Source organism: Manis pentadactyla, chromosome 6, assembly GCF_030020395.1.
Source record: "Manis pentadactyla isolate mManPen7 chromosome 6, mManPen7.hap1, whole genome shotgun sequence".
NCBI lineage: Eukaryota > Metazoa > Chordata > Mammalia > Pholidota > Manidae > Manis > Manis pentadactyla.
Genome location: NC_080024.1, coordinates 59,907,125 through 59,919,936, shown reverse-complemented (window position 1 = coordinate 59,919,936; position 12,812 = coordinate 59,907,125). Strand labels below are relative to the sequence as shown.

The window sequence follows — 12,812 nt, the reverse complement described above, 5'->3', positions numbered from 1 at the left end:
ATTTATCTTAATTAAAATTTAATGAGAAAACACTTTTGCTCAGAATTGTAAGTCCCTGCTCATAAATGAAACATTGTGGTTTATGCCATTAGTGATAGAGTTTTTCACTTACCTTAATTTTGCTTGCACATACATTTTAGGAAAGCTATGTGTCATTGTTTGATATAACAGGTTTCAAAGTACATAAAAGTTTATATATTTTTAAAGGGAATGGTTTAAAATTTTAATTTCTAGATTGCAAGCTATGTGTTTTTTTCTGACTGTTTTTGTGTTTTCTGAAAATATATTTCCCTTAGAATTCTATTTGAAAAACATGGTTTGTTTTTAGAAAGAATCATGTTTTTAACACAATTTTTTTGCTTTAGATTACTCGTGCTAGGTATGGATCTCCTTATCCTTGGCCTCTGAATCATATTTTGGCCTATCAGAAACAGTGGGAAGTCAAACGTAAGATGAAAGCTATTGGATGGGGTAACAAGACTCTGGACCAGGTCAGTTCAGACTGAAGTTGACAAAACTGTCAACTTTAATACATTACAATTTATGTTTTGTATTGACAACCCTTTAAACAAATCCCAACATAACAAAATAATTAACAAAACATTTATTCATATTTTCTCTGATACGAAGTAATTTTGGTTTATAAAAAATTACATGTGCTAGTTGTAAAACAAATAATATAATATAGAAAAGTTCAAAAAAGAAATAAAAATCATCTGAAATTCTAACACCTAGAAATTGCCATTGTTAACTTTTTTGGAGAACATTCTTCTGGATGCCTCTTAATAACAATTTCCTTAAAGGGGATCATATCAACCTGCCACTCTATAACCTGGTTTTTTTTTCCCATTCAATGAAACACTGTGGTCATCTTCTATGCCAATAAATATAGATCTGCAGTGTCAGGGCTTTAAAAAAAAACCCTGTTAAATATAATGCTTAATATATCTATTTTCCTTTGGTCTTAAATTTACGGAAGTAGCAAAATTCAAAAATGTATATCTGGTCAGGGTCATGAGTTTGAGCATCATTAAGCTAATTAATGTCTCTTTTCCAAGGCACCCCTAGTCCTAGCCAGCCAACTCACTGATGTGTGCCACTGGCCACAAAGGGGATTGGGTAAATGAATAGGGATGGAGTAAATACAATCCATCTCCACTAGTGGGAAAACAATTCAAATACTTTTATTCATGGTGGGTCAGCAGTGCCACCTTTATAAAGCAGATTATTAGGTATATGTAAAGTCATTTGAATATATGGATTCAGGAAAACATTTGTAGGGAGTAGAGTTTTGAGATAAAAACTTCCTAGATACTGATCCTTATAAGTAACTAAAATATACTTGTATTTCTAGGCAATTCATTCTCAAATTTTCTTTCTATTTCTTGTATAGAAAGTATTATTTATGTCCTCCATGTGCTTTGTAGTCTGATTTAAATATTATTATTATTATTATTTTTTTTTTTGAGGGCATCTCTCATATTTATTGATCAAATGGTTGTTAACAACAATAAAATTCTGTATAGGGGAGTCAATGCTCAATGCACAATCATTAATCCACCCCAAGCCTAATTTTCGTCAGTCTCCAATCTTCTGAAGCATAACGAACAAGTTCTTACATGGAGAACAAATTCTTACATAGTGAATAAGATACATGGTGAACAGTACAAGGGCAGTCATCACAGAAACTTTTGGTTTTGCTCATGCATTATGAACTATAAACAGTTCAAATATGAATACTCATTTGATTTTTTTTTTTTTTAAATAATTATTTTTTATTGAAGGGTAGTTGACGCACAGTATTACATTACATTAGTTTCAAGTGTACAACACAGTGATAAAACATTTATATACATAATTCTAGGTTCCAGCTATCACCCTACCAAGCTGTTACAATATCTTGACTATATTCCTTATGCTATACATTACATCCCGGTTACTTATTTATTTTACCATTGGAAGTCTGTCCTTTTTTTTTTTTTTTTTTTTTTTGTGAGGGCATCTCTCATATTTATTGATCAAATGGTTGTTAACAACAATAAAATTCTGTATAGGGGAGTCAATGCTCAATGCACAATCATTAATCCACCCCAAGCCTAATTTTCGTCAGTCTCCAATCTTTTGAGGCATAACAAACAAGTTCTTACATGTAGAACAAATTCTTACATAATGAATAAGTTACATAGTGAACAGTACAAGGGCAGTCATCACAGAAACTTTCGGTTTTGCTCATGCATTATGAACTATAAACAGTTCAAATATGAATACTCATTTGGTTTTTATACTTGATTTATATGTGGATACCACATTTCTCTCTTTATTATTATTATTTTTAATAAAATGCTGAAGTGGTAGGTAGATACAAGATAAAGGTAGAAAACATAGTTTAGTGTTGTAAGAGAGCAAATGTAGATGATCAGGTGTGTGCCTGTAGACTATGTGTTAATCCAAGCTAGACAAGGGCAATAAAACATCCACGTATGCAGAAGATTTCTCTCAGAACAGGGGGGGTGAGGTTCTAAGCCTCACCTCTGTCGATCCCCAATTTCTCACCTGATGGCCCCCCTGCGACTGTGCCTGTCTTAGGTTGTTCCTCCCTTGAGGAATCTTACCCGTCTCTGGCTAACCAGTCATCTTCCAGGGCCATACAGGGAAATGTGAAGTTGGTAAATGAGAGGGAAGCCTTATTGTTTGAAAAGGTTAGCTTTTTACTTCTTTGCATATTTATGCCCTGTGGCTTCTATGCCCAGCATTTGTCTTGAGGTATCTTTACCACTTGGAAGAATTATGATACTCGGTAAATTTGATATGAGGCACGAATTCTATTTAAGGGTTGTAATTAGGAAGGAAGAAGAAAAGCTATAGAAGTAGCAGGCGGAAGAAACCATGGGAAGATTGATTATTTCTTTGACATATCTTCTTGTAGAGTAACTTCAGCATGTGTAGGTTTTAAATTACTAATTAAATTGTGCACACACATTAACATAACAGGAGTACAGTTACATAACCAAAGCATACCTGTAATTACCAGCCATCTCCAGTGAAACCAAGAAAACCAGTTAGGCACCTTAGGCATTTGTGAAAACTTATCTATGATATGGTGGATATTGTCCAACTGAACTTGAACAGTCTGAGAGAAATCAGACAAATTAAAACAACCCATTCCTGGGGACTGTTCACATCCCATATGTTCTTTTAACAGTAAATAGTCTGTAGTTGTAAGATTTTGGAACGCTACAATTTGCACTTCTCCTAATTCTTGGTTGAGTTCCAACAGTATAGATCCAGTCAAATTTGTTGTTTTACTGTATGCACAGGCCAGCTTAGATATCTCCTTCTTCATTCCCATGGCAAGTCGAGGAACTGGTGGGATGAGTGCATTTACACCTGTAGCAGTGCGTGGATCTTTGTTGGGGATTTTTGATGATCATCTTCTGGCATGAGTCTTCCAGAGAGTGCTGATGTTGGAAGTTCTTTTTCATATCATATCTTAGTTAATTTTCGGGGTAGCCCAAATAGGCTTTGATCCTCTGTATAAACACAAACAGACCCTTTGCCTACACTTTTATATGTCCTTTATACCCTTCTGTAGAACTCATTGGAGGTCACCACACAGGAACTGCCTTTTTTTTTTTTTTTTTGGTATCATAAATCTACACTTACATGACAAATATTATGTTTACTAGGGTCTCCCCTATACCAGGTCCCCCCTATAAACCTCTTTATAGTCACTGTCCATCAGCATAGCAAAATGTTGTAGAATCACTACTTGCCTTCTCTGTGTTGTACAGCCCTCCCCTTTCTCCCACCCCCCCATGCATGTTAATCTTAATACCCCACTTCTTCTTCCCCCCCACTTATCCCTCCCTACCCACCCATCCTCCCCAGTCCCTTTCCCTTTGTTACCTGTTAGTCCATCCTTGAGTTCTGTGATTCTACTGCTGTTTTGTTACTTTAGTTTTTCCTTTGTTCTTATATTCCACAGATGAGTGAAATCATTTGGTATTTCTCTTTCTCTGCTTGGCTTGTTTCACTGAGCATAATACCCTCCAGCTCCATCCATGTTGCTGCAAATGGTAGGATTTGCCCTTTTCTTATGGCTGAGTAGTATTCCATTGTGTATATGTACCACCTCTTCTTTATCCATTCATCTATCGATGGACATTTAGGTTGCTTCCATTCTTGGCTATTGTAAATAGTGCTGCGATAAACATAGGGGTACATTGGTCTTTCTCAAACTTGATTGCTGCGTTCTTAGGGTAAATTCCTAGGAGTGCAATTCCTGGGTCAAATGGTAAGTCTGTTTTGAGCATTTTGATGTACCTCCATACTGCTTTCCACAATGGTTGAGCTAATTTACATTCCCACCAGCAGTGTAGGAGGGTTCCCCTTTCTCCACAGCCTCGCCAACATTTGTTGTTGTTTGTCTTTTGGATGGCAGCCATCCTTACTGGTGTGAGGTGATACCTCATTGTAGTTTTAATTTGCATTTCTCTGATAATTAGCGATGTGGAGCATCTTTTCATGTGTCTGTTGGCCATCTGTATTTCTTTTTTGGAGAACTGTCTGTTCAGTTCCTCTGCCCATTTTTTAATTGGGTTATTTGTTTTTTGTTTGTTGAGGTGTGTGAGCTCTTTATATATTCTGGACGTCAAGCCTTTATCGGATGTGTCATTTTCAAATATATTCTCCCATACTGTAGGGTTCCTTTTTGTTCTATTGATGGTGTCTTTTGCTGTACAGAAGCTTTTCAGCTTAATATAGTCCCACTTGTTCATTTTTGCTGTTGTTTTCCTTGCCCGGGGAGATATGTTCAAGAAGAGTCACTCATGTTTATGTCTAAGAGGTTTTTGCCTATGTTTTCTTCCAAGAGTTTAATGGTTTCATGACTTACATTCAGGTCTTTGATCCATTTCGAATTTACTTTTGTGTATGGGGTTAGACAGTGATCCAGTTTCATTCTCTTAAACATAGCTGTCCAGTTTTGCCAGCACCATCTGTTGAAGAGACTGTCATTTCGCCATTGTATGTCCATGGCTCCTTTATCAAATATTAATTGACCATATATGTCTGGGTTAATGTCTGGATTGTCTAGTCTGTTCCATTGGTCTGTGGCTCTGCTCTTGTGCCAGTACCAAATTGTCTTGATTACTATGGCTTTATAGTAGAGCTTGAAGTTGGGGAGTGAGATCCCCCCTACTTTATTCTTCTTTCTCAGGATTGCTTTGGCTATTCGGGGTCTTTGATGTTTCCATATGAATTTTTGAACTATTTGTTCCAGTTCATTGAAGAATGTTGCTGGTAGTTTCATAGGGATTGCATCAAATCTGTATATTGCTTTGGGCAGGATGGCCATTTTGACGATATTAATTCTTCCTAGCCACGAGCATGGGATGAGTTTGCATCTGTTAGTGTCCCCTTTAATTACTCTTAAGAGTGACTTGTAGTTTTCAGAGGATAGGTCTTTCACTTCTTTTGTTAGGTTTATTCCTAGGTATTTTATTCTTTTTGATGCAGTTGTGAATGGAGTTGTTTTCCTGATTTCTCTTTTTGTTGGTTCATTGTTAGTGTATAGGAAAGCCACAGATTTTTGTGTGTTGATTTTGTATCCTGCAACTTTGCTTATTTCCTATATCAATTCTAGTAGTTTTGGGGTGGAGTCTTTAGGGTTTTTTATGTACAGTATCATGTCATCTGCAAATAGTGACAGTTTAACTTCTTCCTTACCAATCTGGATTCCTTGTATTTTTTTGTTTTGTCTGATTGCCGTGGCTAGGACCTCCAGTACTATGTTAAATAACAGTGGGGAGAGTGGGCATCCCTGTCTAGTTCCTGATCTCAGAGGAAATGCTTTCAGCTTCTCGCTGTTCAATATAATGTTGGCTGTGGGTTTATCATATATTGCCTTTATTATGTTGAGGTACTTACCCTCTATTCCCATTTTGCTGAGAGTTTTTATCATGAATGGATGTTGAACTTTGTCAGATGCTTTTTCTGCATCTATGGAGATGATCATGTGGTTTTTCTCTTTTTGTTAATGTGGTGGATGATGTTGATGGACTTTTGAATGTTGTACCAACCTTGCATCCCTGGGATGAATCCCACTTGGTCATGGTGTATGATCCTTTTGATGTATTTTTGAATTCGGTTTGCTAATATTTTGTTGAGTATTTTTGCATCTACGTTCATCAGGGATATTGGTCTGTAGTTTTCTTTTTTGGTGGGTCTTTGTCTGGTTTTGGTATTAGGGTGATGTTAGCTTCATAGAATGAGTTTGGGAGTATTCCCTCCTCCTCTATTTTTTGGAAAACTTTAAGGAGAATTGTTATTATGTCTTCCCTGTATGTCTGATAAAATTCCGAGGTAAGTCCATCTGGCCTGGGCGTTTTGTTCTTTGGTAGTTTTTTGATTACCACTTCAATTTTGTTGCTGATAATTGGTCTGTTTAGATTTTCTGTTTCTTTCTGGGTCAGTCTTGGAAGGGTGTATTTTTCTAGGAAGTTGTCCGTTTCTCCTAGGATTCCCAGCTTGTTAGCATATAGGTTTTCATAGTATTCTCTAATAATTCTTTGTATTTCTGTGGGGTCCGTCGTGATTTTTCCTTTCTCGTTTCTGATACTGTTGATTTGTGTTGACTCTCTTTTCCTCTTACTAAGTCTGGCTAGAGGCTTATGTATTTTGTTTATTTTCTCGAAGAACCAGCTCTTGGTTTCATTGATTTTTGCTATTGTTTTATTCTTCTCAATTTTATTTATTTCTTCTCTGATCTTTATTATGTCCCTCCTTCTGCTGACCTTAGGCGTCATTTGTTCTACTTTTTCCAATTTCGATAATTGTGACATTAGACCATTCATTTGGAATTGTTCTTCCTTTTTTAAATATGCTTGGATTGCTATATACTTTCCTCCTAAGACTGCTTTTGCTGTGTCCCACAGAAGTTGGGGCTTAGTGTTGTTGTTGTCATTTGTTTCCATATATTGCTGGATCTCCATTTTGATTTGGTCATTGATCCATTGATTATTTAGGAGTGTGTTGTTAAGCCTCCATGTGTTTGTGAGCCTTTTTGCTTTCTTTGTACAGTTTATTTCTAGTTTTATGCCTTTGTGTCTGAAAAGTTGGTTGGTAGGTTTCAATCTTTTTTAATTTACTGAGGCTCTTTTTGTGGCCTAGTATGTGGTCTATTCTGGAGAATGTTCCATGTGCACTTGAGGAGAATGTGTATCCTGTTGCTTTTGGATGTAGAGTTCTGTAGATGTCTATTAGGTCCATCTGCTCTACTGTGTTGTTCAGTGCTTCCGTGTCCTTACTATTTTCTGCCCGGTGGATCTATCCTTTGGGGTGAGTAGTGTGTTGAACTCTCTTAGAATGAATGCACTGCAGTCTATTTCCCCCTTTAGTTCTGTTAGTATTTGTTTCACATATGCTGGTGCTCCTGTGTTGGGTGCATATATATTTAGAATGGTTATATCCTCTTGTTGGACTGAGCCCTTTATCATTATGTAGTGTCCTTCTTTATCTCTTGTTACTTTCTTTGTTTTGAAGTCTATTTTGTCTGATATTAGTACTGCAACCCCTGCTTTCTTCTCGCTGTTGTTTGCCTGAAATATGTTTTTCCATCCCTTGACTTTTAGTCTGTACATGTCTTTGGGTTGGAGGTGAGTTTCTTGTAAGCAGCATATAGATGGGTCTTGCTTTTTTATCCATTCTGTTACTCTGTGTCTTTTGATTGGTGCATTCAGTCCATTAAGTTTCAGGGTGACTATTGAAAGATATGTACTTATTGCCATTGCAGGCTTTAAATTCGTGGTTACCAAAGGTTGAAGGTTAGCCTCTTTAGTATCTTACTGCCTAACTTAGCTCGCTTATTGAGCTGTTATATACACTGTCTGGAGATTCTTTTCTTCTCTCCCTTCTTATTCCTCCTCCTGCATTCTTGATATGTTGGGTGTTTTGTTCTGTGCTCTTTCTAGGAGTGCTCCCATCTAGAGCAGTCCCTGTTAAGATGTCCTGTAGAGGTGGTTTGTGGGAAGCAAATTCCCTCAGGTTTTGTTTGTCTGGGAATTGTTTAATCCCACCATCATATTTGAATGATAGTCATGCTGGATACAGTATCCTTGGTTCAAGGCCCTTCTGTTTCATTGCATTAAATATATCATGCCATTCTCTTCTGGCCTGTAGGGTTTCTGTCAAGAAGTCTGATGTTAGCCTGATGGGTTTTCCTTTATAGGTGACTTTTTTCTCTCTAGCTGCCTTTAAAACTCTTTCCTTGTCCTTGATCTTTGCCATTTTAATTATTATGTGTCTTGGTGTTGTCCTGCTTGGATCCTTTCTGTTGGGGGTTCTGTGTATTTCTGTGGTCTGTTCGATTATTTCCTCCCCCAGTTTGGGGAAGTTTTCAGCAATTGTTTCTTCCCAGATACTTTCCATCCCTTTTCCTCTCTCTTCTTCTTCTGATACCCCTATAATATGGATATTGTTCCTTTTGGATTGGTCACACAGTTCTCTGAATATTGTTTCATTCCTGTAGATCCTTTTATCTCTCTCTATGTCAGCTTCTATGCGTTCCTGTTCTCTGGTTTCAATTCCATCAATGGCCTCTTGCATCCTATCCATTCTGCTTATAAACCCTTCCAGAGTTCGCTTCATTTCTGCGATCTCCTTTCTGGCATCTGTGATCTTCCTCCGGACTTCATCCCATATCTCTTGCGTATTTCTCTGCATCTCTGTCAGCATGTTTATGATTTTTATTTTGAATTCTTTGTCAGGAAGACTGGTTAGGTCTGTCTCCTTCTCTGGTGTTGTCTCTGTGATCTTTGTCGGCCTGTAGTTTTGCCTTTTCATGGTGATAGGAATAGTTTGCAGAGCTGGGACGAGTGACGGCTGGAAGAACTTCCCTTCTTTTTGGTTTTTTTCCCTCCTCTCCTGGGAGAACAGCGACCTCTAGTGGCTTGTGCTGGGTAGCTACGCACAGACAGGGCTTCTGCTTCCTGCCCGGCTGCTATGGAGTTTATCTCTGCTGTTGCTGTGGGCGTGGCCTGGCTCGGGCTGCTGCTCCAACGTGGTGGAGTTGTGTTGGAAGGGGTGCAGCTGGGAGGCTATTTATCTCCGTAAGGGGCCTCCCTGCTCCCTGCAGCCCAGGGGATTAGGGTTCCCAGAGATCCCCGGATTCCCTACCTCTCGATTAAGTGTCCCGCCCTGCCCCTTTAAGACTTCCAAAAAGCACCCGCCAAAACAAAACAATGACCCCCCAAAAAAAAAAAAATTTAAAAATTAAAATAAATAAATAAATAAATAAATAAATAAATAAAAAATGGCTGCTCGTTTTTCTTTATTCTCCTGCGCCAGCCTCAGGGATCTGCTCACCGGTCTTGCTGTCCTGTTTCCCTAGTATTAGGGTCCCTGTCCCTTTAAGACTTCCAAAAAGCGTTCGCCAAAACAAAACAAAACAAAACAAAAAAATTGGCCGCTCACTTTTCTTATGTCCTCCGGCGCCAGACCCTCGGTACCCACTCACTGTTCTTCCTGCCCTATTTCCCTAGTATCCAGGGCCCCGCGCACGCACTGTGTCTGCGCTCTGGTCCCGATGGCTGGGGCTGGGTGTTCAGCAGTCCTTGGCTCCTTCTCCCTCCCGCTCTGCCTACTCTTCTCCCGCCGAGAGCTGGGGGTAGGGGTGCTCGGGTCCCGCGGGGCCGAGGCGTGTATCTTACCCCCTTTATGACGCGCTGGGTTCTCGCAGGTGTGGATGTGGTCTGGATGTTGTCCTGTGTCCTCTGGTCTTTATTCTAGGAAGAGTTGTCTTTGTTATATTTTCATAGATGTATGTGGTTTTGGGACGAGATTTCCACTGCTCTACTCACGCTGCCATCTTGGCTCCACCTTGATTTAAATATATTATTAAAGGTTGCCTGAATTTATATTTTTGTCACAAACTGTAAAAGAAATTAAGCTTTAGACACATTTATTGTTTTGCTAACTTAAACATTTGTCTTTGGTTTTGTTGCCTGTGTTAGGCCTTAGAAGACGTAGATCAGTGCTGCCAGGCGCTTTCCCAGAGACTGGGGACCCAACCGTATTTCTTCAATAAGCAGTAAGAAGTTTTCTTTTCTATATTGTTAGGTCACAAACTTATTTTATTTCAGAGGAGTTATTTTATTAAATATTTATCAAAACAGTTATGTTTAAATTCATTTTTTTCCCTCATTAAACATTTACCTAGCACTTTTTGGGTGTCAGGTACAATGCTTGGGTCTGGGAGACTAAGATCTCTAAAATGCGGTCCTTGCCATTAAGAATTTCTCTTAAAGGACAAACATATAAACCAGTCATTGTATGATATGATAGAGGGTATCATATATGATATGAAGGTAGTTCAAAGTGCTATGTATGGAACTGTGAAATCTTGACAAAATTCTGAACTTGCAAAGTGCTGTTATAATGTGAAGTATAACCATACTTGTCTGAATAGTGTGATACCCCAAGGACTAGAAAAGTTAATCAACTAAACAATAGAAAACACTGTTGGATGGGCAAGCACTGTTACGAACTTATCTTTTAAAAGTTAATGGAAATATTTTTAAAGCACAGTAATGAATATGAAGGATATGGATTGAATATATGTATGTAAATTGAGTAATTCATGTTTTTTTAATTTGGGAAACAGTATCTAATGTAGACCCAGAATGAATTTTCCTTTTTTTTTAAAAGTTAGGGTTTAAAATATCAGGGTCACCAATCTTTAACACAGTTTAAGATGGGCTTAAATTAGAATTTTAATCTCATTGGTTTGCTTAGAAATTCCAACCTTTCTTGGCTTTTTAGTAAAAATTTCTTCCTTTTAGAGTGCTAATTTTTAGAAAGCTTTATTTGCTATCATTTATCTCCTTAGGTGTTCATTTCCTATAGGCATATCAAACATCTTTTGGTAGAGATATTAACATTTGTTGCAAAAATGACTATGATGATTGCTTGGACATATTTAAGTTATATTAATATATACTATAAATAACTGATATTAAAGTAAAATTTGGGGTCTGTTGATCTCTGAAGCAGAAAGGTCATAGAGTTCAAACCATGAAATCCTAATAGGTTAATCTACCATTATGTTTTTGTTTCTAATGACGTTTGCTATGCAGATTCTATTTGTATAGTCTCTTAACACAAAAGAAATGTATTCAAATGTTAGTAGCTTGTGTTTCCTTTTTTCTCTGATATAGAAATTCTTAGGAGTTGAAAAGGGCACAAGGGGTGTGTTTTATTAAGTACATCACTCTGTTAGGAGGTAGTTTTGTTAGGCACACTGTCTTAACAGAAGGCCAGAAAAGTATATCTATTTGTCTTCTCATTTAAACTCAAATGTCAAAGACTTAGTAACCAGGAATCATTATGGCATGTGATTCAGTGGGTATCAAAATATCTTTTGATAATCAAGTATTTTGATATTGAAAAAATATTTTTTTCCTTGGTACAATATATTTAATCTTGTAGTGAGATGAATTCTATTCTTGGCTCTAACACATACCAAACTTCGGCAGGTCACTTTATTTCCATGTATCCTCCCCTTACCCTCTGAAATTAAAATTAATGTTTCTCCTAGCCGACCTTCTGGGGATGTTGAGAGGACTTATGAAAGAAATCCGGTAGCTTTACTTGATGAGAGAAGGGGAAAGAGTTTTGAGGGAGATCTTATATCAAGAATACTAATTGGGAAAAGAGGACAAAGAAGTTAACTGGAGAGAAAAAGTAAAAGAAATTTGGAAGAAAAAAATAGAACTAATACAAGATACTAACCTTGGTGGCCTTTTTATCCTTCATAATCTACAGTGTTGGTAGCTTTTATATATTAAAATCATATTTCTGAAATGCAATTAAATAGATTTTGTACTACCTGTTGCATAAATGCTGTCTTGCTGGTATGGTATCTGTTAAGACACCTATACAAATATTACTAGGTTATTTGTTCCTTTCACCTGTTAAGTGTGAACTTCGAATGAAAACTAAAACTTTTCTTAAAGTGATATTTTTATGTTACCTTTTAATAAAGGGGAAGAAAAAGTAGGAAAATAAATATTTGTCTTTAATGTAATCAGGATAGAAAGAGTTACACTATTCTAAAGTATTTATGAGCTCCTTGCAGATTTGTGTTTCTGAACAAAACTTACTAGCTAGATAAGCAGCTCAATAAATATTGGTTAAAACAAGATTAAATTGAATGAGAAATTAGAAAATGAGTTAGATTTGAATAAGAACAAATACTGCTATTTAACCAGTGAAGTAAATGGTAAAATTTGAAAATGTACTTTCATATACTGATGGGAAAGTATATTGAAGAAATAGTGCAAAAATTATACCTGTGAATCTTAAGATGAAAACTGCAGGGAGGAGTAGGATTTTATTGAGGTTTGTTCAATTAAGAAACCACCAGTTGAGAAAATTAAGAGGAAATTTCTAAAAAATATCCAAAGGCAAATAGAGAAAAGGTTGATGACAGGGGCCTTGATTTACAAATTTGATAGTCCTAAAGATCAGTGATTTGTACATAAAGAAAGGGTCTCTAGCCTATTTCTAGTAGTATGAAGACATGACAAGTTAATAGTGTAAGGGAAAGAAAAATTAGGAAACACTCAGACAAAATTAATGTTTTTGAAACTAGACTGACTATATAAGTATCAGAATGAAAGAAATATAGACTAATAAAGCAAAAAAACGAATGTAGAAAAATTTTGAATGGAAAAGTATATGTATATTAAGCCATTATGTTGTACACCTTAAAGTTATACAGTGATTTATGTCAAGTATTTCTCAATAAAATTAGG

The 12,812-nt window shown here is 36.8% G+C and overlaps 1 protein-coding gene across 1 annotated transcript in view; it reads left to right on the top strand.

Annotated features, from left to right (window-relative positions):
* MTX2 (metaxin 2) overlaps window positions 1–12,812 on the top strand; it is a 67,412-nt gene that overhangs the window by 50,726 nt on the left and 3,874 nt on the right. Inside the window, exons 8-9 of the mRNA XM_036879449.2 lie at window positions 366–491; window positions 10,011–10,087. Of these exons, the coding sequence (XP_036735344.1) occupies window positions 366–491; window positions 10,011–10,087 (203 nt within the window). The remainder of the gene's footprint in view (window positions 1–365; window positions 492–10,010; window positions 10,088–12,812) is intronic.